Source organism: Peromyscus californicus, unplaced genomic scaffold (genome assembly GCF_007827085.1).
Source record: "Peromyscus californicus insignis strain IS unplaced genomic scaffold, ASM782708v3 Scaffold_9__1_contigs__length_137607984, whole genome shotgun sequence".
Classification (NCBI taxonomy): domain Eukaryota; kingdom Metazoa; phylum Chordata; class Mammalia; order Rodentia; family Cricetidae; genus Peromyscus; species Peromyscus californicus.
In genome coordinates this window covers 88003858-88030521 of record NW_026294617.1, presented here as the reverse complement: position 1 = coordinate 88030521, position 26664 = coordinate 88003858, and the positions used below count along the sequence as shown (strand labels likewise).

Genomic DNA, 26664 nt, shown 5'->3' with positions numbered 1-26664 from the left:
ACAGTGTCCTTCAGATTTGGTTCAAGAACCTGGAATTTTAATATATCTGACCTACAGTTTGTGGACAACACAAGTATTAGCGTTGTTGGAAGATCAATCTGAAGCTTTTGTATCAGGAAACTGTCCCTCTGAAAACAAGGGTGTTATACAAAACTGCACTCCAAGATTTGGGAAGCCTTGATATTTCCTAGTGCTTCATTAGCTTTTCATCTCATAACCAAAAATACTGACAAGAACAGTGAAGATCAATTTAATGGTAGGGATGCTAAGGATAGCAGACCTTGTTTGTCAATGGTTCAAAGAGAATAGTTGTTCTGCATTATAAGCTTATGAGATAGCTACTGTTATTGACCAGTTTTTCAGATAAGGAAACAGAGGTCTAAGCAGTGGAGTAACATTGAAAGGAAAATCACGATTCTGCAGAACACTTTTTATTTTTTCAAGCAAAAAAAAAAAAATCACCTTATCTCTCTCCTTCTCTTCCACTAAATGGCTTTGATAACCCTTTAAAACCAGAATAGAAATGTTTAGCAACTAAAAGCAGAATTGAAATAAACTCAGTTTTATGTTCTTGGAGGGAAAAAAGTTGTCTTACTTTAATACAGTTAATGGAAGAGAAGGGCAGGGGATAGGGGTGATTGAGCTGAGCAGCAAGCCTCCATAGGAAACATTAACACATGCAGGCTCTTTAGGACTGAGGTTTTGGGTTTGGGGCTATTCCATTGTTGTTTTTCTGTTTACCTATGAAACAGAGAGGCAGCGATTCCTGCCTGTCTGTCTTTGATAAAGCTGCTGTAGTTTTGAAATGGACTATCATTAGGAAACTGTCCTTTAAATTGACCCCAAGGTCAATTTCAACAGCAATTGGGTCATGTTCTCATACTTGAACCAATCATTTTGCAGGAGATGAAACAGGACAATTAGATAAACTGGCTTTTCTGCTGACCTCTGGATCCCTAAGTTGGAATTTTCTACCTAAATTTACCATGATAATAAGGAAGATGAGCCCAAACTTCTGTTACAAAGAAGGAATTGAAGACCTACATGTAGATTGTATATGCATTATGGCTAAGATATTGCTAGAAGGTGAGGTCAGTAAAGTAGTCAATGCAGGACATTTGTCAAACTTGGAGTAATCTTTCACACTGCAGAGAAATTATTACCAGAAAGTTTGCCTGGCCTACTCTTTTAGCCAGATTTCTATCATTATAACAAATTATTGGTGAAGTTAACATTAAAAGAGAAAATATTTCTTTTTTTTTTTCTTGGGCGGGGAGCAGGGTGCAAGACAGGGTTTCTCCGTATAGCCCTGGCTGTCCTGGAACTCACTCTGTAGACAAGGCTGACCTTGAACTCAGAGATCCACCTGCCTCTGCATCCTGAGCTCTTGGATTAAAGGCATGTACCACCACTGCCCGGGTTTATTTTTATTCATGGTTTTAGACTTTGCTGTCCTAGATCAATTGACTCTATTATTTTGGGCGTATGATGAAGTAGCTCATCATGGATGAGTATAAATAATAACAGACTTCTTAACCTCTTGTCTATAACAAAAAAGAAAGAAAAAAAGAATGGAAGTAATGGAGGATGGTAGGAAAGAAAGAGCCAATGGCCCTCTATTCTTTTTGAAGGTATGTTGTTGATAGTCTCTTCCTAAAGAATACACCCCTTCCCAGCACTCATATTCTAGAGAGAAGTCTTATATGAGCCTGTAGGCATCACTCAAGTAGACTTACCCAAACAGAATCAGCCAGTGTTATCAACTGAACCAGGTTTCTTGGTCATATTTCATTTGAAGCTAAAGTCTGATTTTGACCCATGTTAAATTAGTTAAAATTTTCCTTTGCACTAAAACGTTCTCATGCATCTAGTTTGTTTAACCATGAAAGGAAATTGTGTGCTGACTGATAACAGTGGTATTGATAAACCCAGTGGACACAGTCTAGTTGCCTTTTTTCATGATGCTCTTTCTTTTGGACTATTTCATAGTTCATTATTGTTGTTAATTTTTTCACAAGAGCTTTTGTTTCTTTGCTTTACAATCATTAATTCTAAATTTGGCACAGTTTAGGTCATGAAGTAGGATGAAGGTCTGACTGTAGCTGCATCTTGGGTCATCAGTCACAACGTAGGATCATGTTCTTATTGATGCAGGGTTTTTTTTCCCTCTCTTTTTGCCTTTTGTTTGTTCTTATCTTTCGTTTAGTAATTGTTTTTGCCTTTAAAACTTCATCTTTTCTAGAGGTTAATAAAACTAGGCCACCAAATACAGGGAATAAAAAATTGTTCTGTAAGGTCCATACTTTTCTAGTGGATATTATCTTATTTTTCAGCAAAGGAGACTTAGAAGAAACCTATTTCCCACAATTTTCCATAACACCCTTAGGAATCTAATTCAATTTCCTCTCAAATTTTTTAGTGAAAACTAAAGTGTGGAATAAGACTGATGAAGTAGGTGCTATTCTTTCACATAGGTTTTGCTGTTCAGACTTCTTTTCATAGAGCGATTAGTCTAGCCTGCTACATATAAGGTAAGTCTCACACAACTATTCTGATAAGACCTGTTTTAAGAGAACAAGTATGCATATTCAAGAGCTGCCCAAACCTAGGTAAAAGAAAGTGTTCCCTTGTGTGATTCTATGAAAAGAAGATAGAGATGTAGAAGCTGATTAGTATGAGCCACAGAATAGATGAGTATGTGTAAAAACATCCCAATGCATCAAAAGTCCTTCTAACTGGTAAGCCTATTGAGTGTAGACTTCATTAGCAAACCTATGTTACATGCTGTAAGCAGTCCCATGGGGTAGCCAACAGATTCATGGTAGAACAAAAATGTGAGTTTATACCCCTTTCTCCAGAGTCCAAGCACCTAGCACTACACTGCAGTATCTCTTACAAAGCCTAGAGCTGCTTGAATATCTGGAATCTGTATATCTGAGACTGGAGACACCAATATTACATACCATCTCTGTGAATAAAACAAGCATCAGGAGTCATCTACTAATTACAATTTGGCCTTGGGTTATCTTAATTTTAATTTAACATGTTTTTTACTTGCCAGTCTTCAGAACAGAGAAGAGTGGCAACCTGGGCCATGGGATTCATTTTGTATTGTCTTTTTTCTTTGAGATATTTAGAGATATTATGAGATATTTCTTTGAGAACATTTAGCTAGATGCTCATGAGTTTAGTAACAGGTCACATGGCACCATCATTTCTGTGCACTGATCTCAGACAGTGCATTATCTGAAATGTATAAGCTGCTATTTTTATTTTACAGTCATGGCACTTTACCCTTGGTAGCTAGCTTAGAAATAGAAAAAGAAAAAGACTATTTTAATATCACTTAAAATAACCAACAGCTTAGTGACTCATGTAATCAGATAATTCACTGTAAGCAAGTTTAGTGTCTCAAGCAAGGATTAAAGAAAACTTGTAAAAGGTTTTTAAGATGCAGGTATCTAAGTCACTCTACTTAGTAAGTGTAGAAAAGACTTTCTGGTCCTTGTTCTGTCACTCTGGAAGCAAGCAAATAACCTTATATCAAAAGATCATGCTATTAGTGAAGAAGTGATCAAGATTTTGATCCTTGTTTTACATCCTCAAAGAAAACTATAGCTGCCATTACTTGGGCCTCTAAAGCAAGTCTGTATCATTTTGCAAAACTGATTCTCTAAAGAACAGAGCTCAGAATAAGAGAGAGCCCAGCAGCCATCACTCTGGTTAGGACTGCAAACCCTTGCAGCAGAAGAACCTTTAGAACTGGATGGAAAGCAGCCCTTGTGACTTGCAGAGGCAATTCCTACACTCCTGGTGCCTTCCCCTACTGTGCAACTATCCAGACAAACCCTCTGATCCAGTCTCTTCTGCTGTTACACACACATGCACTTGATTTCAAAAAGTTCAGTGTTAGCAACATTGTTCTTCAACTTGCGCTTTGCATATTTTATACTGAAAAAGTACATTTGGTGATCTGCTACCCTCAAGTCGCTTAGGCAAACCACAGTAGATTTTATTCTTCCACATTACTTTAATAGCAAAGTTTGGGGAAACCTTCAGAGACAACCAAACCAAACTATTGGGAACTCATGAACTGTGGACCAATAGCTGTGGAGGCCCCATGGGACTGTACTAGGGCCTCTGCATAGGTGAGACAGTTGTTTAGGTTGAACTGTTTAAGGGGCCCCTTGGCAGTGGGATCAGGATGCATCCCTGGTGCATGAGTGGTCTTTTTGGAGCCCAGTGCCTATGGTGGGACACCTTACACAGCCTTGCTACAGGGGGAGGGGCTTAAACCTGCCTCAATTGACTGTACCAGGCTCTGCTGACTCCCCTTGGGAAGCCTTGCCTTGGAGGAGGTGAGAATGAGGGATGGATTTTGGGGGAAACATAGGGGGTGGGAGGAGGGAAGAGAGGGTGATGTGTGGTTGGTATGTAAAATGAATAGAAAATTTCTTAATAATAAAAAAGTAGAGTTTGTGTTGTTAGAGTTTTCCTGCCTGGCCCACAGTCAGGGCAAATTTCTCTCACCCGCCAGTCCCAAGCCGCTCAAACCCGATCAAGTAAACACAGAGACTTATATTGGTTACAAACTGTATGGCTGTGGCAGGCTTCTTGCTAACTGTTCTTACAGCTTAAATTAATCCATTTCTATTAATCTATACCTTGCCACGTGGCTTGTGGCTTACCGGTACTTTACATCTTCCTTGTCCTGATGGCGGCTGGCAGTGTCTCCCCTCCCAGCTTCCTGTTCTCTCAATTTTCCTCTCTGTTAATCCCACCTATACTTCCTGCCTGGCCACTGCCAATCAGTGATTTATTCATTGACCAATCAGCAACACATTTGACATACAGACCATCCCACAGCAAGTTTGTCCCTCTGATGGGTAAAGGTGAATTCATCATCTATAACATAGAGAGAGTATGGTGTCATTAGCCTAAGTCCCTATTCCATCACAATTAAAAAGACCAATTATTACTATTTGTGGTCTGTGTTCTATTTTTGTCTCCTTTTCCCTACTCAATAGATTATGTGTTCTTTTTGAATACCTGCAAGGCTTTTCATGTTGCTACATACATGTCATAATACTTACAGAATGAATTGATAGCCCAATTGGTAGTAGATATAGCAATTATAGAAACAGTAATATTTAAAAGATACTTATTAAGGCTTTTGTGGTAGATAGTAACAGCTGGCATGCATTATTTTGTTCAGTCTCCACTGGAGTCCTTTGAAACACATCCATTTGTTGTCTGTGATTTACTGATGAAATAACTGAGGCTGGATGAAACTTTGGAAGAGAGAAGCCCTCTTTGCATTAAGAAAGAGCAGGGCTCTGGAGGCAGGCTGTCCATGCTCAGAATTACTGTTTCATCTTGGTCTCAGGTTTTTATAACCCCTTAGTATTCAATTGCATCATCTGTAGTTATTAGTGCCAAACTCTTGGGATTATTATGAGGTTTCCACCTTTGTACAATGCCAGGTGCTTGGAAGTATTCAGTCCCCATTAGCTCTGTGTCATTGTGTATTTGTTAAGTTAGTCATCTGTATTAGTTATTTTCTTGTTTGCTGTGACACAACACCAAAATAAAGCAACTTAAGGAAAGAGGGTTTATTTGGGGTCACAATTTGAAAGCACAGTCCATCATGGTGGGAAAGGCACGGCAGCAGGAGTGTGAGGCAACTGGTCACATCACAACCACAGTCAGGAAGCAGAGAGTGGGGATGCTGCTACTCAGCTCCATTCCTCCTTTAGAGTCAGTCCAAGACCTCAGTCCTTGGAGCACTGCCACCCACAGTTAGAGTGGATCTTCTGGTCTAGAAACTCCCTCACTGACCAAGCTCAAGGGCTCATTTTCATGGTGATCTTAACTCCCATTGAGTTAATAATCAAGATTTTCCATCAATTCATCTGTGGGTTCATAACAAGTAAGTGGCAAAGTCAGCATTTGAATTCACATTTTCAAACGCTTACACCAGAACATGGAATCTGGAAGGTCCTTTGTTACAAACCTCATTTCAAATAGCAAATTGAGGTGAGAGCCTAGAATTCATGTATCAATGGGAAAAGAGATAAGGGGCTACAGAGGCAGAAAAGCAAGATATACTCATTGTATATAATTGTTCACCTATTTTAAAAGATATTTGCGGTGCTCCAATCTCCAAGCTGACACATTTTCTAAAAACAATTTATATAATCAAGGGTGATCCAAAGTGGGAATTACAACGAAGGATAGATCCAGGTCAGGTCTGGTCATGGTTAAAACATACCTTTGAATAGCTATTAGAGAAGGGAGTTGAGACTCAGCTCACTAAGAGCTGATTTCCACATAAATAATGTCTTACATGTGGAAATTATACAAAGGCATATGACCATGAGGCTTCACTGCTAAGGTCCTACTCTGTGTCTGAAATGTCTGTAAAGCTTAAACTTCTTTTACTTAGTAACAAATCCTTCCAGGAGAAAAAGTAGATTAAACCCAAGAACTGCAAGACAAAGCGTGGTCCTGCTTTCTGTGTTACTTTTTAGATAGAAAGCTTCCCCTAGTCCCAGTGTCGCCACTGGAAACATTTCTAATAGACTATACAGACCTCTGGCTGGCAGGAAATTCTGGCCCAGAATAGATATATTAAGTTATAAAGAAAAACCGGGCAGACTGCATGGGTTTTTCATACCTACTGGCAGGTGGCACAGAACTAAACATTGGAGCGATTTTATAAGCAAGATTAAATTGACTCATGACAGCTGGTCACTAAAATACAGGAAGTACAGACCTCGTTGAAAGTGAGAACACGCTGGTGTTCATTAAGTTTGGAGCACAGAATAGAGGTTATTTTTGTTTAAAAGTCGGAAAGAGTAGCTCTCATTTGACAGTGGTTGGTACTTGTCACTTGCACACAAATAGATCTTCAAGGTAAACGCAAGTCAATTAGTTCTATCTACAGCATGTTTATATGCACTCTCTATATGTAAACAACCCCAGTGAATAGCACATATCGGAGCATCAGATACGTGACTATTATCAAAGACAGATCTCCACATGTACAGTTCCTCTCCTGCCTGTGACCGTGAAAATGAACCATGAGTTTGTCAGAGACAAGTGGGATGGATTCAGAAATTCGCCCTCCATCTATAATAAGGCCAGAAGTCATGACACCAAGAATTGAGAGCAATCTCTCAACACTAAAATGCACTTTTATTTATTTATTTACCTTTAGAGGAAAAGTCAGTCTGGTTGGCAAGGGCTCTAAATAAAGGATTTTAGCTTCTGATTGGAATGAGAGTGATGAGAATAAAGTGAGCTGTGGAAAAGGAAAGGGAGCTACTTCCAAATACAAGGCAAAGCCATGGTGCCACAGTGTGCACTTTCAACACTTGGCCCTTGCACATCAATGCTTCAAGGACTAAGAAGAACAGCTGAAAATCCACCCAGGGTCAGCAGATTTACTTCTGGGGACATACAAATGTTATCCAGTGTCAAAACAGGGCTCCACCAAGCTCCAGCTAAACTGGGGTAGCCATCTCAGCACAAGGACTTGAAGATTAAAAAAATGCAGGCTCTACAATGAGAATGCTATATACCATGCTGTTTTTCCTCTCCATTGAGCTGTGTCATTTTCCAAGATCTTCAGGGATCATTATAGGAGAGCTCTTAGGTTCAATTTCAGTCATCTGGCAAATCCTCAATAGTTTAAATTATATTAAATTGAGTTTATAAGATCTCACCAATTTGATAGAATTCTCTTTGCCAAATAGGGAGTGTGTTTTGTGAAAACTCATAACGAAGTATGTGGCAGTTTTTTTAACATACATCATAGAGTGCTTGATTGAGTCCAGTGCCTACTAACTCTACTATTAATCCATTGCTATGCTACACACAGTATGACATGCATGTGGAGTTCCTGCCTTTAGAGAGGCTATTCATTTTCTAGTTACTTGTTTAATCATCTAATACATTTGGGCACCTATGATGTGTCAAGCAACTTGCTATATGCTGAATTTGTTGCAATAAATAGGCAGACATGAGTGCTGCCTCTCAGTGAGGGCACAAACAGAAAAGCAACAGAAATACAACCTGTATCTGTTGCAGAGAGATCATGGGCTTCATATAGATAAACAGAAGATCAGCATTTTACATGGTAGAAAAGGCATTTAGTTAGTTGACTGACAAATGGTATTTGAATATCAACAAAGAACCAGGCACTGAGCTTCCAAAGTTCACACCTGAAAGGAAGAGTTATCCAGATGGAAGAGATATGGGATGGAGAATGAAATGTTGAAGGAAGAAGAAATAACTTTTAAGAGTACATGAGTGTAAGCTCAAAAAAACCAAGAATAGAGTTAGAAGTTTTAACAACAAAGCTGGAAAAGAGAAAAGAGGTAAATTGCAGAGGTATTTGAAGGCATACCATAGAGCTTAGACTCTGCTCTAATAATAATACAAAATCTTACAGAAGTTCTAAGCCAGAAATGACCTAAAGGTATTTGAGTAAGAGACTGGTTAAAACTTAGTATTGGGGTTTGGCAGAGAGAAGTGTAACTGCAGCATTCACTTCTGTTTAGAAGTTTTTGTACATGTCTAAGTCACATACAGTGACAGCCATCACCAAGGACATAATCTCTGCTAAAACTATGGATGGAGAGATACTGAAGGAGCATTAATCTGAAGACTTGGTGGTATATGGAATGATGACCAGCTAGGTGGAGCATGAACGCAATAGAGAAGAATATCTTTGGTTAACTGAGATGAAGGAGGTCCAGTTGACAAAAACTATACTTGCTGAGGGGGGAAAAAAAAAACTCAGAAAGAGGTGTGGGTGGGTGAGGAAAGTCAAGAAGATTGGTTTGGGACCTTTCAAACTTATGTCAACAAGGTGTTTTGATAAATATGTCTGAGGCCAGAGGGAGAGACCTGTGATGAGGATACAGATGGAGGCCTTCGCAACATATTTATCACAAATTCTTACCTGCTGATAATAGGGGGAGGGGCTTCTGTGAACCCTACCCCTATAGGACATAGAGAATTCAAGTCTCCTGAAATGTTTTCATATATTCAAGGTAACTTTTACATTTGAGGGTTGGTGAGGATGATAATTGTAAATTGGTGATAAAAAGTCTGTAACTCAACAAAATTTAGGAACACAGAGGAAAATGAAGGAAAAATTCTAGACAAGAGTGTCCAAGGCTGATGATGTTAAGTTAGAACCCAAAGGAACAGCCTGTCCAGATCTAACAGAGTCCTGAAAATAAGCTTAGACATACAGTAGGGACAGCTAGCAAGTAAAACAAGTGGGTCATAGTCAACACATCTGAAGAAGTCAAGGCAAGTTGAGAATAGCCATTGGAATTTCAGTAAAGAAGGCATGGGTGATTTTAGCAAGAGAAGCTAGCTCCTTGGAAGGAGTGAGCAGGAGGTGAGTTAATAAAGATAGATGTAAAAAACGTCAAAAAGAGTGAAGGAGTGTCCTGGTTAGGTTTATTGTTTTGTTTTGTTTTTGTTTTTGTTCACTTGAGACAAGCTAGTTATCTAGAAAGAGGGAATCCCAAATGAGAAAACATCTCCATGAAATTGTCTTGTAGGCAAGTCTGAGGCATTTTCTTGAGTAATGATTGATGTGAGAGGACCTAGGTCACTGTCAGTGATGCCGCTCCTGAGCAGGTGGTCCTGGAGTATGTGCAAAAGCAAACTGAAGAAGTTAGGAGGAGCCAAACCAGTCAGCAGAGATCCTCCTTGGCTTCTGCTTCAGTTTTTGCATCCAGATTTCTTCCCTGCTAAAGTTCCTGCCTTGAGTTCCCTGGATAATGGACTATAAGCTGTAAAATGAATTAAACCCTTTCTTCCCCAAGTTGTTTTTTTGTCAAGGTGTTTTCTCCCAGCAACAGAAACTCATAACTAAGACAAGGCAGTAACTGGAGAAGGCCAGGTACAAGGTAGACACTACTCTTTCCAGAGGATAAAAGGATCATATATTCAGTTAATAACTTTTTAAAAATACTAAAACCTTAAGTAATAATTATCAAACCAACACATGGAAGTAACTTAATTCATCAGAAAAGTAATACTGGAGATGTATATGAGTTTTGGTTAAGGGTTATGTACTGAGTTGAACCCTCAATAAAAAGCTTTTAGATGGGTGAGAATGAGTCTTCTACTGCCAGACATCTAAGAAAAAAATAGTAGCAACAATTCATCTATTCTCCTTTTGCTTCCTTTTGTTATTCAGAGAATATCTTTCTCAGCTAACATAATGTCTTTAGAATGGAAATTGCCTGGACCTCAAAGAAGAACGATGAGTATCCACACATTGAAAGTTGCTGGATAGATAATCCAGTTCCCACTGAGTGTTTGCATTGTCAGTCTTCAAACGTGAAGCAAGCATATTCTTTGGGGTCACACTGTTCATTTCCTCATTTGAAATTTTTAACACCAGATAGGATGTTAAATCAGGAGGAGCTGCTGCTTCTCGCGCTTGGATTTCAAACATCCTCCATATGTATAAACACGTCCATAAATAAAGGTGCTAATGGCAGGAAAGAAAAAGATCTCTTAATAAAATACACTTGCACACGTAACTGCCTATGCATTGGAGATTGTTCTAGGGCCTAGTTTACAATTAAACACTATCTGTTTAAAGAAACTATTTTTCTCCTTCCCTTTAGGCAGATGGAGAAAATACAAATCTCTAAAGATGTTATTTATATATTCAAGTTTGATTTCTATTATTTTAATGTGACTATTCCATCTTATCATAAATAATAGGTACACAGGGGGAGAAGTGTAGCTAGAAGTATTATTCATTCCAGGAAAGCCATTAGGAAGCTGAGGCCTGGGCTTCCCAGAGAGATTTGACTGGATGGCCATTGCTCAGGAACCACACCTTCTTAGAAGAGAGCCAAGGATCTCCAGGTCATAGTCATACCCATTTGTTTTCTTCCTTGTCATGAATATGAGCCCATTTGCATCAAGCGAGAATAGCCATTGCCATGCAGACATTGTAGAAATAACAATAGTTAAACAATTGCATTTCCCACCTATGAAAAAGTGTTCTGTTATTTTTTTCCCGTTTATGACATCTTCTTCCAAAGAAAAATACACAAAACACCACAGTATTTGTCTTTATGAAACTTGGGTTTGGTTTTTCTTACCTAGTTCACAGAAGATTCTCATTTTAACACACCTACACACAGGTGACATTTCAGTTTCTGAGTCTGACGTATGTTGGTATTTTATCCCTGGCCCTCTCTGTGTGGGCACACATCTCTATTCATGGTCATTCTGCTCTGTGTGGGCACATTCCTATTCATGGTCATTCTGTCAATGTAGGTTTTACCTTTCCAGAGGACATGGCCTGAAAAGGATGTAAAACACTTTATTACCTGCTGCCTTGGCAAATAGCAAGTTAGCCTTCACAGCTTCACCCTTTGAATTTAGGCATGGGTTAGGGAAATCATGTGTTCCATTGTTGCCTCTAATATGTTACAGTTCTAATGTCACAGTTAATGGCCTTAAATCACTGTCACATACATACATGTTTGTTTGTTTGTTCGCTCTGTGTTTTCTAGGATTCTAAGCACCTCTTGCTATATGTTGAGAATGGGAAGTATAAAGTTTGCTATCTCACCTCCCCTAGGGCCAGGGGGAGGACTTGAGGCAAAAGTGCCTGTGATTATTTAGTCCCGGAATGAGAAAACCTGATCATAAGCTGCTGAGTCCTTAGAAAAATACTGAGGAGCAAATTGTTTTAATGGTTGTCATGGTTTTTACAACAAATGAGAAATGTCGTAATGATATGAAAAAGACAGCATCTTTCTTTAAAGTCAGAGAAACTGGTGACATTGTCAGACTTCTGCTATCACAGATTAGTCATCCACTGGAGACAGTATTTTAGATGGCTTTGGAAGAAAGTCTTTAGGAGCACTGCTGTCCAGGGAGAGCTTCAGGCCCATGTAGAACAGACTAGTATTAGGCTTCCTCAGAATGGAGAGGGAAGATGAGTACATCTCAACAGACCCTTCTCCAAAAGACCTTTGTTGAAGAGATCCTTAGGACTAAGCCTGAATTTCCATGTATTTCACCATTTGTTTTTGTATAGCACAAAAAAATGCTGCACGGTTTGAGAGCTACCCATGACCCCTACTAGCTAGACTGCTAAGACCAACTTGACTGACAGAGAACTCTTTGTTTCTCCTCTGCCTAGGTGCAAGTGCAACCTGCATGCCACTGTGTGTGTGTATGACAACAGTAAACTGACATGTGAATGTGAGCACAACACGACAGGTCCAGACTGTGGGAAATGCAAGAAGAATTATCAGGGCCGGCCTTGGAGTCCAGGCTCATACCTCCCTATCCCCAAAGGCACAGCAAACACCTGTGAGTAACTTCGCTCCATTGCAACATGTTCCTTGCATGATGAACTGTTTCTTCCTTGGTTCCACTTACAATCATGATTTTGCTTCTTTCCTCTTCAAAATGCAGCAGAAGAGTCACTCCTGATTTCACCATTTGTAAGCATGTGTTAGCACGGTAATCACCTGTTAGAGTCAGTCACCTAACCTTCCCATTGTGTTACAAAATAGTTCTTTAAAATCGCAGAGGTAATTTTGTTCTAAATAGGTGAAACAGGAGTTGGCTTATTTTTCCCTTCCCAAATTAATCTCCTATTAAAATAGCATAGGCCATGAAAATTCTCAATACTGACTAGATATAAACAAGTTCCAGAAATCTTTGGATATTGACAGTTTCATTTCTATTCCTCACAGTGAGTAAGCCAAAAGATGCTTTATCCAGTGAAGGTTGGACCCTCCAATTCTAGGTAGCTCGTAATGTTGCCTAGTGAGATAAGCGACTTTTCCCAAATGCCAGACATTGAGCCATGACTGCTTTGGATTCTTTCAGTAAGGGATGCCTTTGGATAAAAAGCATGACTGTAAACCTCAGGGTGCTACATGAAGAAAAGAGGCTTTTGTCTGTGAAAGAGCATAGTCAGTATCTGTATTCACAGGAGCCACATGAGATGCACCATTAAGACTCATGTCATAGCCCAGTGACACCCCTAGATATGTAAAGACCAAAACTTGACATGCTTAAGGTGAAAAGGAACTATTCCCTGAATAATCTGCACGATTCTGTGGATGGACAGATTAGCCACCTGGAAAAGCCTAAGGTTTGCCCTCTTCAAAAAGCAGAGAAAGGGCAAGGTTAGCATAGAACCTCACAGCAAGAAGTCAGAAGAGCCACAGGACAATGAGAAGTTGAACAGCAAGCCACGGACTCCATGCAAGGCAAAGAATGTTATCTGGTACTTCAAAGCAGCAGCTGGGAGAAGCCAGAGCTGAAAACCAATATCACAAGAACCCAAGCTTTATCGAGTTACATGTCAGAGTAATGGACCAGGTAACAAGCTATGAAGTGTGGGGACAGGAAATTAGGATAAATTTCTATGAAGCAGAAGAGTCCTCCCAGAGGTTAAAAAGAATCCCTTTGTAAGAATGTTCAGTTCTCTCTGTGTTAAAGGAGAAACTGACTTCTCACTACTAAAAATAATATATCAAAGCTCTGTTAATCAGAAATGTTGTTTTTTTTTTCTAGGTGATTTTATTAATGGGGACTCTGAGCGTTCTGTGGTCATTGAAAGCCATGGAATCCTGACTTTGGAAGGGATCTCCTGAGGTTATCTGTTGCAGTCTTGTATGTCTGGCTACCTGTGAACTCCTATCATCACAGCTGTCAAACTTAGTTTGAGGCTCTCCCTAAATGAAAATGGCTCAGATTTTACCTTTAGGTCCTGATGATTCTTTAATGGGAGAATATGAAAAGGGCCAAGTTCACACATACTTTCTAGCATTCTGGTTCATGCTTAGGGTCAGATCTTGCCAAAGTCACTGGGAGGGCAGTGGGTAAAATGTCTACTATTAAAGACATTGGCTTCACCCTACACCACCCCATTGTACCTGTTCCACTCCCTGTGCCTCAAATAATTGGTTTTTCATAATATTTTCTCTAAGAAGATCTTGATTCTGAGAAGCTCCCTCCCTGAAATGAGTTTCTTGCTATATTCTCCAGGGGATGATTTTTTTTAACTCCCTTATCCCTCTGCATATTAAATACCACCAAGTTAGTCCTGGCCAAGTGATCATAACCTCCTTTAATTTTCCCTATAGCCCTGGTTTTTCAACTATACCCTCTCCTGTTTTTAACTGGCCTTCTATGGACTACTAGAATTCTTTCACATCTGTGTTTAAGCAGCAAAATGACATATAGACCCAATGACTAACAGTAGCTAAGGGGTCAATTCAATTTTCCAGTCATCAGTAGAGTAAAATCTTCATGAAAGACTTTAGAAATGATATTGAAAAATTTTGAAATGAAAATATTTCCTAACATTTCAGGCTTTAATTAAAACACCTGCCAGGCGGTGGTGGCACACACTTTTAATACCAGCACTCAGAAGGCAGAGGCAGGTGGATCTCTGTGAGTTGGAGGCCAGCCTGGGCTACAGAGTGAGTTCCAGGAAAGGCACAAAGCTACACAGAGAAACACTGTCTCAAAAACAAAACAAAACAAACAAACAAACAAAAAAAAACACCCAACAATGGCAACAAACACTTTCACAGTTGGCAGTGTGTTACAAGACCAAACCACATTCCTCTATTTTCTAATAATCTGCCCTCTCCAACATCCTGTTTCCTATTCTTGGTGTGAAGATAATGGTTCTTCCTTCACAGCAATTTTCAGAAGATTAAGAACCTAATTCACAAAATATGCTTTGCATAACACCTTCACAAAATGTACAAAATAATTTTATATAAGACAGTTTTGTCCTATGTTAGATAGCTTTGTTAATGTAATTTATTTCTTAACTTCAATGTTGGATGTCTCCTAATCTTGACCCTTCATATCTTTCTAAATGTTATAATAACTCCATTTGTCTTGGGTTTATTTATTCCAGGTTTACAATCTTCCAACACATATCCCATCTTCATGTGAAAATGTTTCCATGTCATTTACTTGGATATGTGTCTTAGAAGTCCTCTAGTTAATGTCTATGGTTCTTCAACCCAACTACCAAGCTCTTCTCTTCTTATAGAAAGCTTATAGAAAAGGAATCTTTCTTGTCTCCTTAATGATCTCCATTCTATTTTTTATAAAATTTAATTATAAAAAAGGTTCTTTGAATTTCATTTTGTTTTCCAGAACCTCCTGTACTTTCATGGTTCTCCATACATATTGCTTGTTCTCACATGCATGCATATGTTAGCACATGCACGTACACCCTCACATGACTTTATTCTATGCATTGTGAGTCAACTGTCTAAGAGGCACTCTTAGGAGGTCACATCTCCATAACAAACTTCAAGTCATTGGAATGACAAAGAAGAGATTGAAACCTTCAGCATCCACTTTGGTGGCCTGGAGATGCCACCAGTCATATATAATCTCTTCACTTAGAATCACAAATAGGTAGGAAAAATGTCAGATTCTGTATACCTGCACAAGTTTGAGCTAGAAAGGCAGGAGATTTTCACTATAAGATCCACTTCAAAGACACTTACATTACCATTTAGGAACAACTCAAACTGGAACCTTGCTTCGAGTTCCTGAACTTTGAAGTTATTGCATTTTAGAGCAACTCAAAGCCTCTTTCTCATGATACATATAGCCCCAAGGAAGAAGTATATAGAAAACCAACATTAAAAAAATAAAATCACTCTAGTCTTCTGGATATATCACACTACTCTGTGCTTTTTTACTATGATAAACTTGAACAATGCCAAGTAAGAACTTCTCTGATGATATTTTTTTCCATTGTGCATGTATTTAAGATCCAGTGTTTTTAAAGTCATGTGAATGTTCATAAAGATCTTTGTCTTTTCTCCTAAAAAAAAAACTTGTTTTATAGAAAAAATATCTTTTTGTCTCTCTAGTGATCTTTGTCCTATTTTTAATAAATAGAATGCCCTTTGATTTTCATTTTTATTTTCCAAGTAGAGAGATGCTCTGTCCAACATAATGCCTAACCGTGATTCTCTTGATTCCTATTGTCCAGATCATGAATAAAGGTATTCAGTAGCAATCCCCAAACTCTTACCCCTGTGGTATATGCAACATAAGCATGATATTTTTCTACATGCAACTTAATAATCTCCCTGTAAAAGCCGTATTTACAATAAAATGTAATGTCTCAACATCTGTTTCTCAAACTGTGTTCTTCTGCCCTTAGAAAAACTCTATAACAGACCTAGTAGATGGCTCAGTGGGTAAAGCAATTTATATGCAAGTATGAGGACCTGAGTTATGATACACAGAACCCACTGAATGTGGTGATATTTTATTTATGCTCTAATAAATAAAGCTTGCATGGAGATCAGAGGGAAAAGCCAGACACTATATTAAATATAGAAGTCAGGCAATGGTAGCACACACCTTTAATCCTAGCATTCAGGAGGCAAAGACCCATCCAGATCTCTGTGAGTTCAAGACCACACTGGTAACAAAGCTAGGCATGGTGACACACACCTTTATTCCAACACTAGTTAATCATAAAATTCTGGAGGGCTATACAGACAGACAGGAAGTGACAGAGCTGGACAGAAAGAGGAAATGATATAGCCAGGTAGAGAGAGGAAGTGAGATGGTAGCGACAGATTAGATATAGGCATGAGTATATAGGAAGTGACTCTCTCTTAGGCTGAGATTTCCTAGGGTAAGAATTTGTGGCTGTGGCTTGTTCTCTTCTTCTGATCTCTCAGCTTTCACCCCAATATCTGGCTCCTGTTTTTTTTTTTTTTATTAATAAGACTGTTTAGTAATTCATATTACAACTGAAAGCCAGATATGGTAGTGAACATCTGTAATCCCAGAACTCCTATGTGGAGATGAGAGGTGGAGATAGAAGACTGTAGAATGGTGGTTCTTGACCTATGGGTTGCGACCCCTCTAGGGTCAAAGGACCTTTTCACAGGGGTCACCTAAGACCATCAGAACACACATTACTATTCATAACATTAGCAAAATTACTGTTATGAAGTAGCAATAAAAAAGTTTTATGGTTGGGCATCACCACAACATGAGGAACTGTGTTAAAGGTTCACAGCATTAGGAAGGTTGAGAACCACTGCTGTAGAAGCTCATGAACCAGATAGCCAAGGATGTGAAGCAGCAAACAACAAGAAATCCTCTCTCAAACAGGGTGGGAGGCAACTGCTGACACCTAAGGCTGTCTTCTGACCTCTACACATGCAACATGGCAAGTATCTATCCAATTTATACATGTGAACACCTGCCTACACACACCACACACAAAAACACACACAATCTTTTTAAATTCTATGCAGAAGAATTAAAAAATTATATTATACTAACTTTTACATATTCACATCACATTATTAGAAATACTTTCTGCCACAAAGTACTCTATTTGACTCCGTATTTCCCAAACTTTTTTATTTGGTTGAACATCCAATAGCTTTCTACTCTTGTAGGGCATACTGATCTGAACAATTTCATGCAGTGTGGTCTAAAGAACACCATGGACACAGACAAAAGCACAGTCAATTCAGTTATATTCTATATTTTTACCTTTCTCTAAAAGACCTGGCCTAATATTCTTTAAGGAAGGAGAATTAAATTGATCTGATGTTGACATTATTTGTCTGTTTGGATATCCAACTTGAATTGTTGTACAATATCCCCCACTCCTATGAGTAATGGGAAGTAATTTGATGACTATTCTATTATTTTCCCTGATATTAAATTTGCATTGACCAGTTTCTATAGTCCCAGATGTACACATGGATGCATCATTATCCAGTCAGTTTCCTAAGCATTTAAAATGCATTAGTCCCTTCTAGACTCACACCAATCTTATAAGTTGATGCTGTGGTTTTAAATTTTCAGGTACGGAAACGTGTGATTATGATTCTTATGATTCAGGTTTTACACACTTATTTAGGTGGGATGAAAACTTAAACCAGGGTTTATCTTCCCTCTAATGACTATACACTTCACATGTTTGTTCCTCAGGTTATCTGAGTGGCCGTCTCTGTCTCCACTGGGATTTGAGCTCCCCTTTGACATCCATTCAAACAAGAGAGTCTTCTCTAAGTCTCGTTGCTCCTCCGAACTTTAATCGTTATTTCCTGTTCTTGAAACTGTCTCCCCTGAACCTGTTCATCGTTCCCCAGCCCTGTCTGTTATCCCTCTGCAGCCTGCTCCCTTTAGCATCCCAATCTATCCCATGATTTTAGTTCTTGGTTTAGCAGTCATCAACCAATTCTAATTCCAGTCTTTTTAGTGAGTACAGAACAACTTTACCAGTAGTCTGTATAGATCACAACACCATAGAAAATTCATTTCTTTCTCCAAGAGTATCTTCTCTTCTCTCTTTATTGAAATTCTATTCATTCCTTCAAGACTCTGCCTCAAGCTAACTCATCAATGAAGCCTGCCTAAATTCTCCTGTGCAAACTAGCTATTCCTTTCTTTCTCCCTCACTCTAATTTTTGATAGTGTGTCTGGACTTAATGGAACTGCTTGACTTTCTCTAACAAAAACTGTTAAAATGAGAACTATTGCTGCTTTCTTAGGCTTTTGCACTTCATTAAAAACTTTATATTCATTACAGACTTAAATCCCCACAATATCTCCATTTGGTGTGAACTATGATTATCCCATTTGAAATATGAGGAAACACAGGTACAGAGAATGAGCAAGATTTCCTAAGATATCACAGCTAATGTATGTAAAAGCCAGATTTAAACTCAGCTCTGTCTCACTACAAGAGCTGAAACATTAGCCATTTGATAGCATGGCTATGCTTTATTCTTGATCCTTTTAAGTGTTTATGGAACAGTTATTTTGGTAAATGATTGAGTAATCCTAAATAATCCTATAATGTATGCATGGCTAGATTGGCTTTGCATCCATCTTCTTATATCTTCTGGAATATGTAGCCTTCACAGTCCATCAGCTCTAACACCAGAGTCTTCAGTTTCCAACAGAGAGAGACCATCTGAGATCTTGGAGAAAATCCAGTAGTAAAACAGGCTCTTTGGTTCTCACTACCCTTGCAGCCATCTAGAAATAGCATGCTGGCAGGCTGATTTTCACAAGCCTCCCTGAGCAGAATTCCATGTCTGGGTTACTGGACCACTTCTAGACGTTGACCTCCAGCCCTTGAAGCCAAGAACCCCTATTCAATCGCCAGGATACTAAATGTGTAGGGCCAACTATGCAAGCAAAAGACTTCTAAACCCAAATATATAAGCAGAATTCCAAACTGTTCACAAGTCCCAGCCTGCATGCTCTTATCTGAAACTCATGGGGACAGTTATGGTTTTGAATGTAACACTTTCAGGAATTTTGAATGATAAGACAGTACCCATATATTATGTTGTTATAGTACTCAAGGAAGAATATCAACAGCCTTACTCAATCAAGCATTTTATATGATTATTCTCACCAAGGGAATAAGAGAAGACAATACATAATAGTTACTGGCTTTCTCTCCAAATTACTTTTTATCACATTACTTGTGCTTCAGGAGTACTTTGGGAAAAGCTTTCTACTTTCGCATTTTCTGTTTAAATTTGAGAATGGTAGATAAGAGATTTCAGTCTGTAATAAATAGAATGACTATAAAGTGATGGTTGTGGTCTAGAATTACGAAACTAGTTCTGAGTTCAAAATTAAGTTTTCTTGTCAGTTAACTAGGTTGATCTTGGGCAAGTGACACATCCTCTTCTATTTACATTTTCTCCATCTATAAAATTATCTTGACTATTCATAGAGCTGACATAAATATTAAATTAACTAATATATGTAAGAGAGTGCTGGGGACATACCACATTGCATTTAGTTGCTATAATTATTGTATTCACACTGGGAGCTAGCACAGGATCAGCAGGTTCCCCTTGGAGATAGCTTTATGGAAAGATAAATTGTGGTCAAATACCACATTGTTACCCACACTACAAAATAACTGCTATGACATTAAAAATACTCAAAATCTTATGACCGGTAAAAATACTCAAAGCCTTATATCCTCTTTCCAGCAATAAAGGCTGCATGTTGCATCAGATAATATTCCAAAGTCTGCTTTGTAAGCTCAGGAGCAGGAAGTTAAATGGCTCCAACATCCTGACATCCACATCCCACCAGAGTCAGTCTTCCTTCAAAGAGGAGGGGGAGTCTGAGGGTATCCAGGTTGCCACCTTTCTTCCTGAGGTAGCAATGACACCATAATGCCACCTTACCTTTCAGGTGATCCGTTTTCCTGGGTTTCCCACCTTTGATGAGTTTATTCTCCCATTTTTCAGATACATTAATACAGGAAGTCAGGTTAATATCACTTCTTTCATGCCTGCCCTGTATACTTTATTCCCATAGCCCTCCTGTGACAGGAAGGTGACATTGACTCTCAATTTGGATAATTTACACAAGAATTCTAGAGTGTCATTTTGTGATGGCAATGTAATTTCCCTCACTTTTTTTTTTTTTTTTTTTTGGTTTTTCGAGACAGGGTTTCTCTGTGTAGCTTTGCGCCTTTCCTGGAACTCGCTTTGGAGACCAGGCTGGCCTCGAACTCACAGAGATCCGCCTGGCTCTGCCTCCCGAGTGCTGGGATTAAAGGCGTGCGCCACCACCGCCCGGCAATTTCCCTCACTTTTAAGTTCCTGGGAGACAACACCCCACACTTCCTAGTAACAACAGCTTGGACTAGCGACTCAGACTGGAAGACACTGAAGCAATTGCTCTGGAATATGAATGAGTCTGCAGAATATTTTTGCACCATTCCTGACCTCTTCTTTATGGCAGTTTAGGACTAAGTGTTCCCAGTGGCTGCAGTCTGACTGGGGGATGATCTACTCACCTACTCCATGGGTTTTTCAAATCATCTATCACAACAGTGGTAATTTTTACTTGCATTCTGAAGCACACTGAATCCTATCACGTTGCTTCCCTCATGATGGAAAGCTGCAAGCCTGCAATTGGTTCTCACAGGAGTTACAACTTTAGCACTGACTTACTCTGCTTTTGCAGATTGGGTATTTATTTTTTTGAAATCTCCACCATGTTGACTTCTCTAAGCTTAGTTACATACCCTTTAGCTATTTGCTTGATGGAGAAAGAGCTAGCCAAATAAAACAGTTTGAAAATGAAGAAAATATCACTTTATAACATTATATAATTCTATTACATTCTTGTCTCTGTTTTCAGCAGAATTCCATTATAATAAAGATTAACAGACATGTGGGAATAGGAAGGGATGAGCAACTGCATTTTCTTTTCCCAGGATGTGTTTACACTGCTCAGACAGAGACTGGGAGTCACATGCTCTAGTGCTACATATGAAGGGGTCAGCTTAGGTGCCTGCAGCTCCTTATGACACTTCTGTGAAATGAAAGGCTGAATACGATGATTTGTTAAATCCCTTTAAGGTCTCAAACCTTTACCAACCTTTGAGAATTAGCTTGTGTTGGTTTCCCACTTCCTTCTTTGTTAGTGTATTTTTATTATGTACTACATCTATTTATTTTTCTGGAGCATCATTAAAGCTAATGACATCTAAATTTCAAGTTCTTCAAATAAAGAAGTTCAATTTAATATCTAACTTTAAACGTTAAGGTGATATGCTTATTATTAAGGAGAATTCTTAAATTTCCTAATGTGTCCTAAAAAAAAAACTGTATTTGCCCATAGGTAATTTAGGGGAAAATATAAATGAAAGCATCAAAATGGCAATTAAAATAAAAGAGATAGACAAAAAACTAGAAAGAAAATAGGCCAGACATTCAATGTCAGGCTAATTCTTCAGTTGAGCACAATGCTGGACTTGACCAAGTGAGTTTCATGAATGGCAAAGTCGTGAGAGGAATCAGTACATTTAATAATTCTTCCTATTACATCTTTGATCACAACCACTTGGAATCCTGAGACAGGGGGGTCACAGTATTGGTTCTGCCAATAAAGGTCTTCTGTAAGATGAATTGCTAAATGGTCTTATTAATAAAACCCTGGAGCTAGATATTGGGGAGAAACTGAAAGATAAGAGAAGCAGAAAGAAGCCAGCCATGTTCCTACCACTTGGAAATCCTCAGCCCAAAAGAGACCTACTTCCTGTGTACCCACACCTATATCCTTTCTGTGCCTGCCGTCTCACTTCCTCTCTCCACACAGCTACATCACTTTTCTCTTTCCACCTAGCTCTATCACTTCCTGTCTGTCTGTACAGACCTCCAGACCTCTATGCTTAACTAGTGCTGGAATTTAAGGCATGTGCCAACATGCCTGGCTCTGTTCCCAGTGTGGCCTTGAACTCAGAGATCCGGATGAATCTCTGTCTCCCAAATGCTATGACTAAAGGCATGTGCTATCATTGCCTGACCTCTATGTATAATATAGTGGCTGGCTTTTTCCTCTGATCCTCAGAGAAGCTTTATTGGGGTGCACAAATAAAATATCACCACAGTCTTCCTGGAGCATGGAATGAATCGGACTGAACAACTCAATGAGACCTTATCACAAAACATAAAGTAGAAAGAAGGCTGTAAAACAGCCCTGTGGTAAGCACTTGCCAAGCATGATGAAACCACATTTCTAGTCCCCAGAACCAATGCACTGATGTCTTGTGAAACTTTTCTGTATCATACTTTGTCCCAAAACAATATGAGGGACACAAAAAGGAAAAGGAAGTGGACTTGCTTCATCAGTGCTCTCAGAGAAACACAACTGAATTGCAGAAAAGTGGATAAATCCATCATGGAAGCCTGAACAAAGAATTACAAGATCGTAGAGAGAACAGCCAACATGAGGATATGGAGAAAGAAGGGAAGAAAACATTTATGAGCTCAGTTCCAAAGATAAAACATTCTTTACACAAAAGTTACCACATTATAGGGAGCATTACAAAGAAAAAGAAAAATGCCAACATGTACCTAGACAATTTCTTCCAACACAATCTGAGTCATACTATCACTTGTGATTGCATTGGCCATTGTAAGATGGGATCAAATCCCTGGGTTCAAGTTTATGGAGCTTGAAGACACCAGCTTTCCACTTCTAGGCCTTCCTGCATTCTTTTCTTGAGTTCTTAAAGCATTTCTCACAGCTTACATGTGGTCTTTCTAGTGGATGCACTGGGTTTACTAAGTTCTTCAGCTGCCCACAGACAATGAAAATTAAGGAGCTTTTGACATTAAAGTATGAACCATTAGGAGAAAATAGCACTTGGAAATAAATTAATGGACATCCCTTACTGTTCAGATATATTCAATTTCAAAACTTTTCATTCAAATGAGCAGTTTCAAAATCTTTTCTGAGCAATTACCATTTTTACAGACATGGAATGAAGAATGACTCATCTGGCAATACCTCAAAAAAAAAAAAAAAACAAGGCACAGAATGAAGAAGAGCCTGAATTCTAAGCACCCAGCATTAGGTAATAGCATCTTCATGAGGGAAATAAACTCTCAGAATAGTCATGGTTGGTACTGTGTGGAAACTTGGGATGAATAGGGTTCTCCTGCACTTGTGGCCCCAAAGGAACAAAACCAAAAACACTTCTGCATCTTTCTGAAGCATTCTACAGAAGCAAGCGCTGCAGTAAACTGCCTCGCAAGCTTGTTTATTATTGTGTCTGGTGGAACTCCCTGAGCAGTTCACCTTGCATTTATGCATGGCCCTCTGCCTCCGTGAAGTTTGAAGACACATGAAGAGTCTCTCCCTGCTATCTCAACTTCCATTCTCTTTGATGGATTGCAACAAGCAAGCAGTGCCTTGCATGAGAAAAGAGTTTTCAGTCATGAGGAAATTCTGAGCTTCTGCAATTGAGACTAAAATTATGATGCTGCCATCACACCTCACTCAGTGGGGAATTTGCAAAAATGGAAAAAAAAAGGGTTCAGTACCAAGTCAATGTCACACTGCAGTAGAGATAGTTGACTAAAGTGTTGGGCTCAGAGCCTAGCTATCCTTTGCAGAAATCACATTCAGTTTAAATTCAGTTCATAGGAGAGAGTTGAAATATGGACATTTAGTTTTCCAATTGTGATTGAACAGAAATAAGTAATTAAGCTGAAGTACTTACTATAAACTCCAAGTATATAGGGGCCGAGGACATGGCTCAGCAGGCAAAGTGCTTGCTGCACAAGCCTGAGAATCTGAGTTCAGATCCCCCGTACCCACATAAAAGACTGACCCAGTGACACATGCTTGTAAACTTAGCACTGAGGGCAGGTACAAGACAGACACATCACAAGGCCAGACTGGCAAATCTGTCTAGCAAAAATTGTGAGATTCAAGCTGAATGTGAAACCCTGTCTTAAAAAATATGTGATGGGAAGGAATAGAGGAAGACAACGGAACACTGGCCTTCTACATGTGAAGGCTGGAGTAAGTGCCTCTTCTACACACATACACATGTACAAACAATACAAAAATCACAATAACAATGTAAGTAAACTCCAAGCATCTAAAATAAAGAGATCTTTTGTGTACCTGATAACTGAAAAGACTCTAACCTTTCCTCTTTCCAGGGTTCTAAATACATAATAATAGCCCTTTATCGTATAGTCTTCCATTTCTCACATTACCACAGAAAAATAAAGCTTTATTTTTAAAGGCTACAAAGCTAGAGGTCTCAGAAAAAAAGGTACAGTGATCAGTTCAGTTATGAAGAGGGCAGTTGTTAGGACATGAGTGCTAAAATAGAGGCTTAACAGTTCTTACAGTTTCCACCTGTGAGCACATTTCAGCGATGTGAAGAACATGACTGACCAACTCATTGACAGCTCTTACTTACTGGTTGCATACCTTGGGTCAGACATGCTTCAGGATTATCTTGTTCAATCCTCACAGTAGCCCAATGCATTAGATATGATTGGCCTCTTTGCAGATGAGGAAACAGGCTTGGATCAGCTAAAAATCTCCTAACTAGTCAGTAGTAGCAATGCAGGCCCCTCACTCAGGACTGCCTGATCTCCATCTCCTTGTCACCCATACAGAAACCATAAACTGGGTGTCAGGGGGTAAATCCCTGATATTTAATCAGCAATATCTACCACAGACCTGCTTTACGAGCAAGCTAAGACAGTAAGCATAACTATTGCAAGAACACTACTTACGAAATAATGGTATAGATGCTTTCCATCTATCAGTTTATATCATTTCCACAACAAATAGAGAGATAGGAAACTAAGTGAGCACTGAGATTATAGGAAACTTGCTCAAGATTACAAGGTTCGTAAGGATTTAGGAGTTGGATCCACCCTTCAGATTTAGATGTCCTGGCTGCTGAGACTTGGCCAAACTACTATACTGGTGAGTAGGAGTCATAATGCGGATGCAGACTTAAGGTGTGTCCACATTTCTAAGACATCAAGCCAAACTCTGAAATGGCTTCACTAACTTACCACGACTTGTGAATCAAAGAGCAGCTGAATAATCGGTGAAGTCCATGATCAATATGAACAATGTAATGTATTCTTGAATTATTCTGCTCAATTAAGTTTCTATTACAGAGTTTAATCCACATATCTGACAAGTAAAAGAGGAATAAAAGGGATGACTATGTCAAATTAATCAAATAAACTGTCAAATGATTTTTCAGCAGCTAATGTATGTACCTTGTAACAGATTTAAAGAGACCCAGTGCACATGGCTTATATTCAGTAGTGTGGTCAGATAAAAACCCTAGCTTCATATCTGCTCCGAACCACATAGAATTTATTCGTTAACCTTACAAATAAGCACAAAATGTTTGATGTAACTAGGCATCCTTGCACTCCTGATTGAAAGTGGACATGAACTTTTCAATTCTGATGAGCTGAAGAGTTCGAGAATCAATGCAAATGATTGCAGTGTGTGTATACATGCATACACACGTATATTTTATGTAAATTTTCTATACTAATTTCTGATCATCTGAGTCACCAAGTGTCACATTTCTGAGACTTTTACAGTAAGTTAAAGATGTCACCTGATATATAGCTAACAGTTCTTCACTGTTCTGTTTTGTTTTGTCTCTGCAGGTATCCCCAGCATTTCCAGTATTGGTAGTAAGTAAAACAATCACCAAACCCAACCTAGGCTAGCTTTGCTTTGTTGTGCAGCTCCTCAGAGCTCTTTTCTTATGTCCATTTCTGATGCAATAGAGCATTGTCTATGGGAATTCGAGTTCCCTTCTGGTTTTAGGTACAAGTGACTGGGAACACAGATAAAATAGTGAGTGGCTCATGCACAGCTCTTCTGTAGACATGCACTGCCAACTCTCCTAATGACTTTGGACACGTGAAGGCCACCTGAACTGAGACCTGAACGGAGAAGCAACTACTTAGATAAATACATCTCATCTTATATACAGTCTGTTTTCATATTTAGTAACCAACAACAGATTGCACTCTCTCTGTAGGACCGAGTTTGGATTCCTAATGTAACTGAGAGAAGCAGAGAATGAGAGTCCGTGAACGTCCTAAGTGTGTTCATTAAAATTCAAGGAAAACACCATGGAGCCAGGGAGGAAATCTTTCAATGCATTAAAATGTAGGTTTTGTGAAGGCCTGAAAGGGGTGGGCTTATGATCATTAATCATCCTGAGAAATTAAAGGCAATCAGTTTGCACACCGCCCACTCCTTTCCCCAGAATTACAGTGGTCTGTTCATTCT

At 39.0% G+C, this 26664-nt stretch overlaps 1 protein-coding gene across 9 annotated transcripts in view; it reads left to right on the top strand.

The window, feature by feature from the left end:
- The window catches only part of Ntng1 (netrin G1), a 347205-nt gene that overhangs the window by 248614 nt on the left and 71927 nt on the right, over window positions 1-26664 (top strand). For all 9 annotated transcript variants that reach the window (XM_052730077.1, XM_052730078.1, XM_052730081.1 and 6 more), the window contains exons 4-5: window positions 12200-12372; window positions 26031-26057. In XM_052730077.1, coding sequence (XP_052586037.1) covers window positions 12200-12372; window positions 26031-26057 — 200 coding nt within the window. The remainder of the gene's footprint in view (window positions 1-12199; window positions 12373-26030; window positions 26058-26664) is intronic.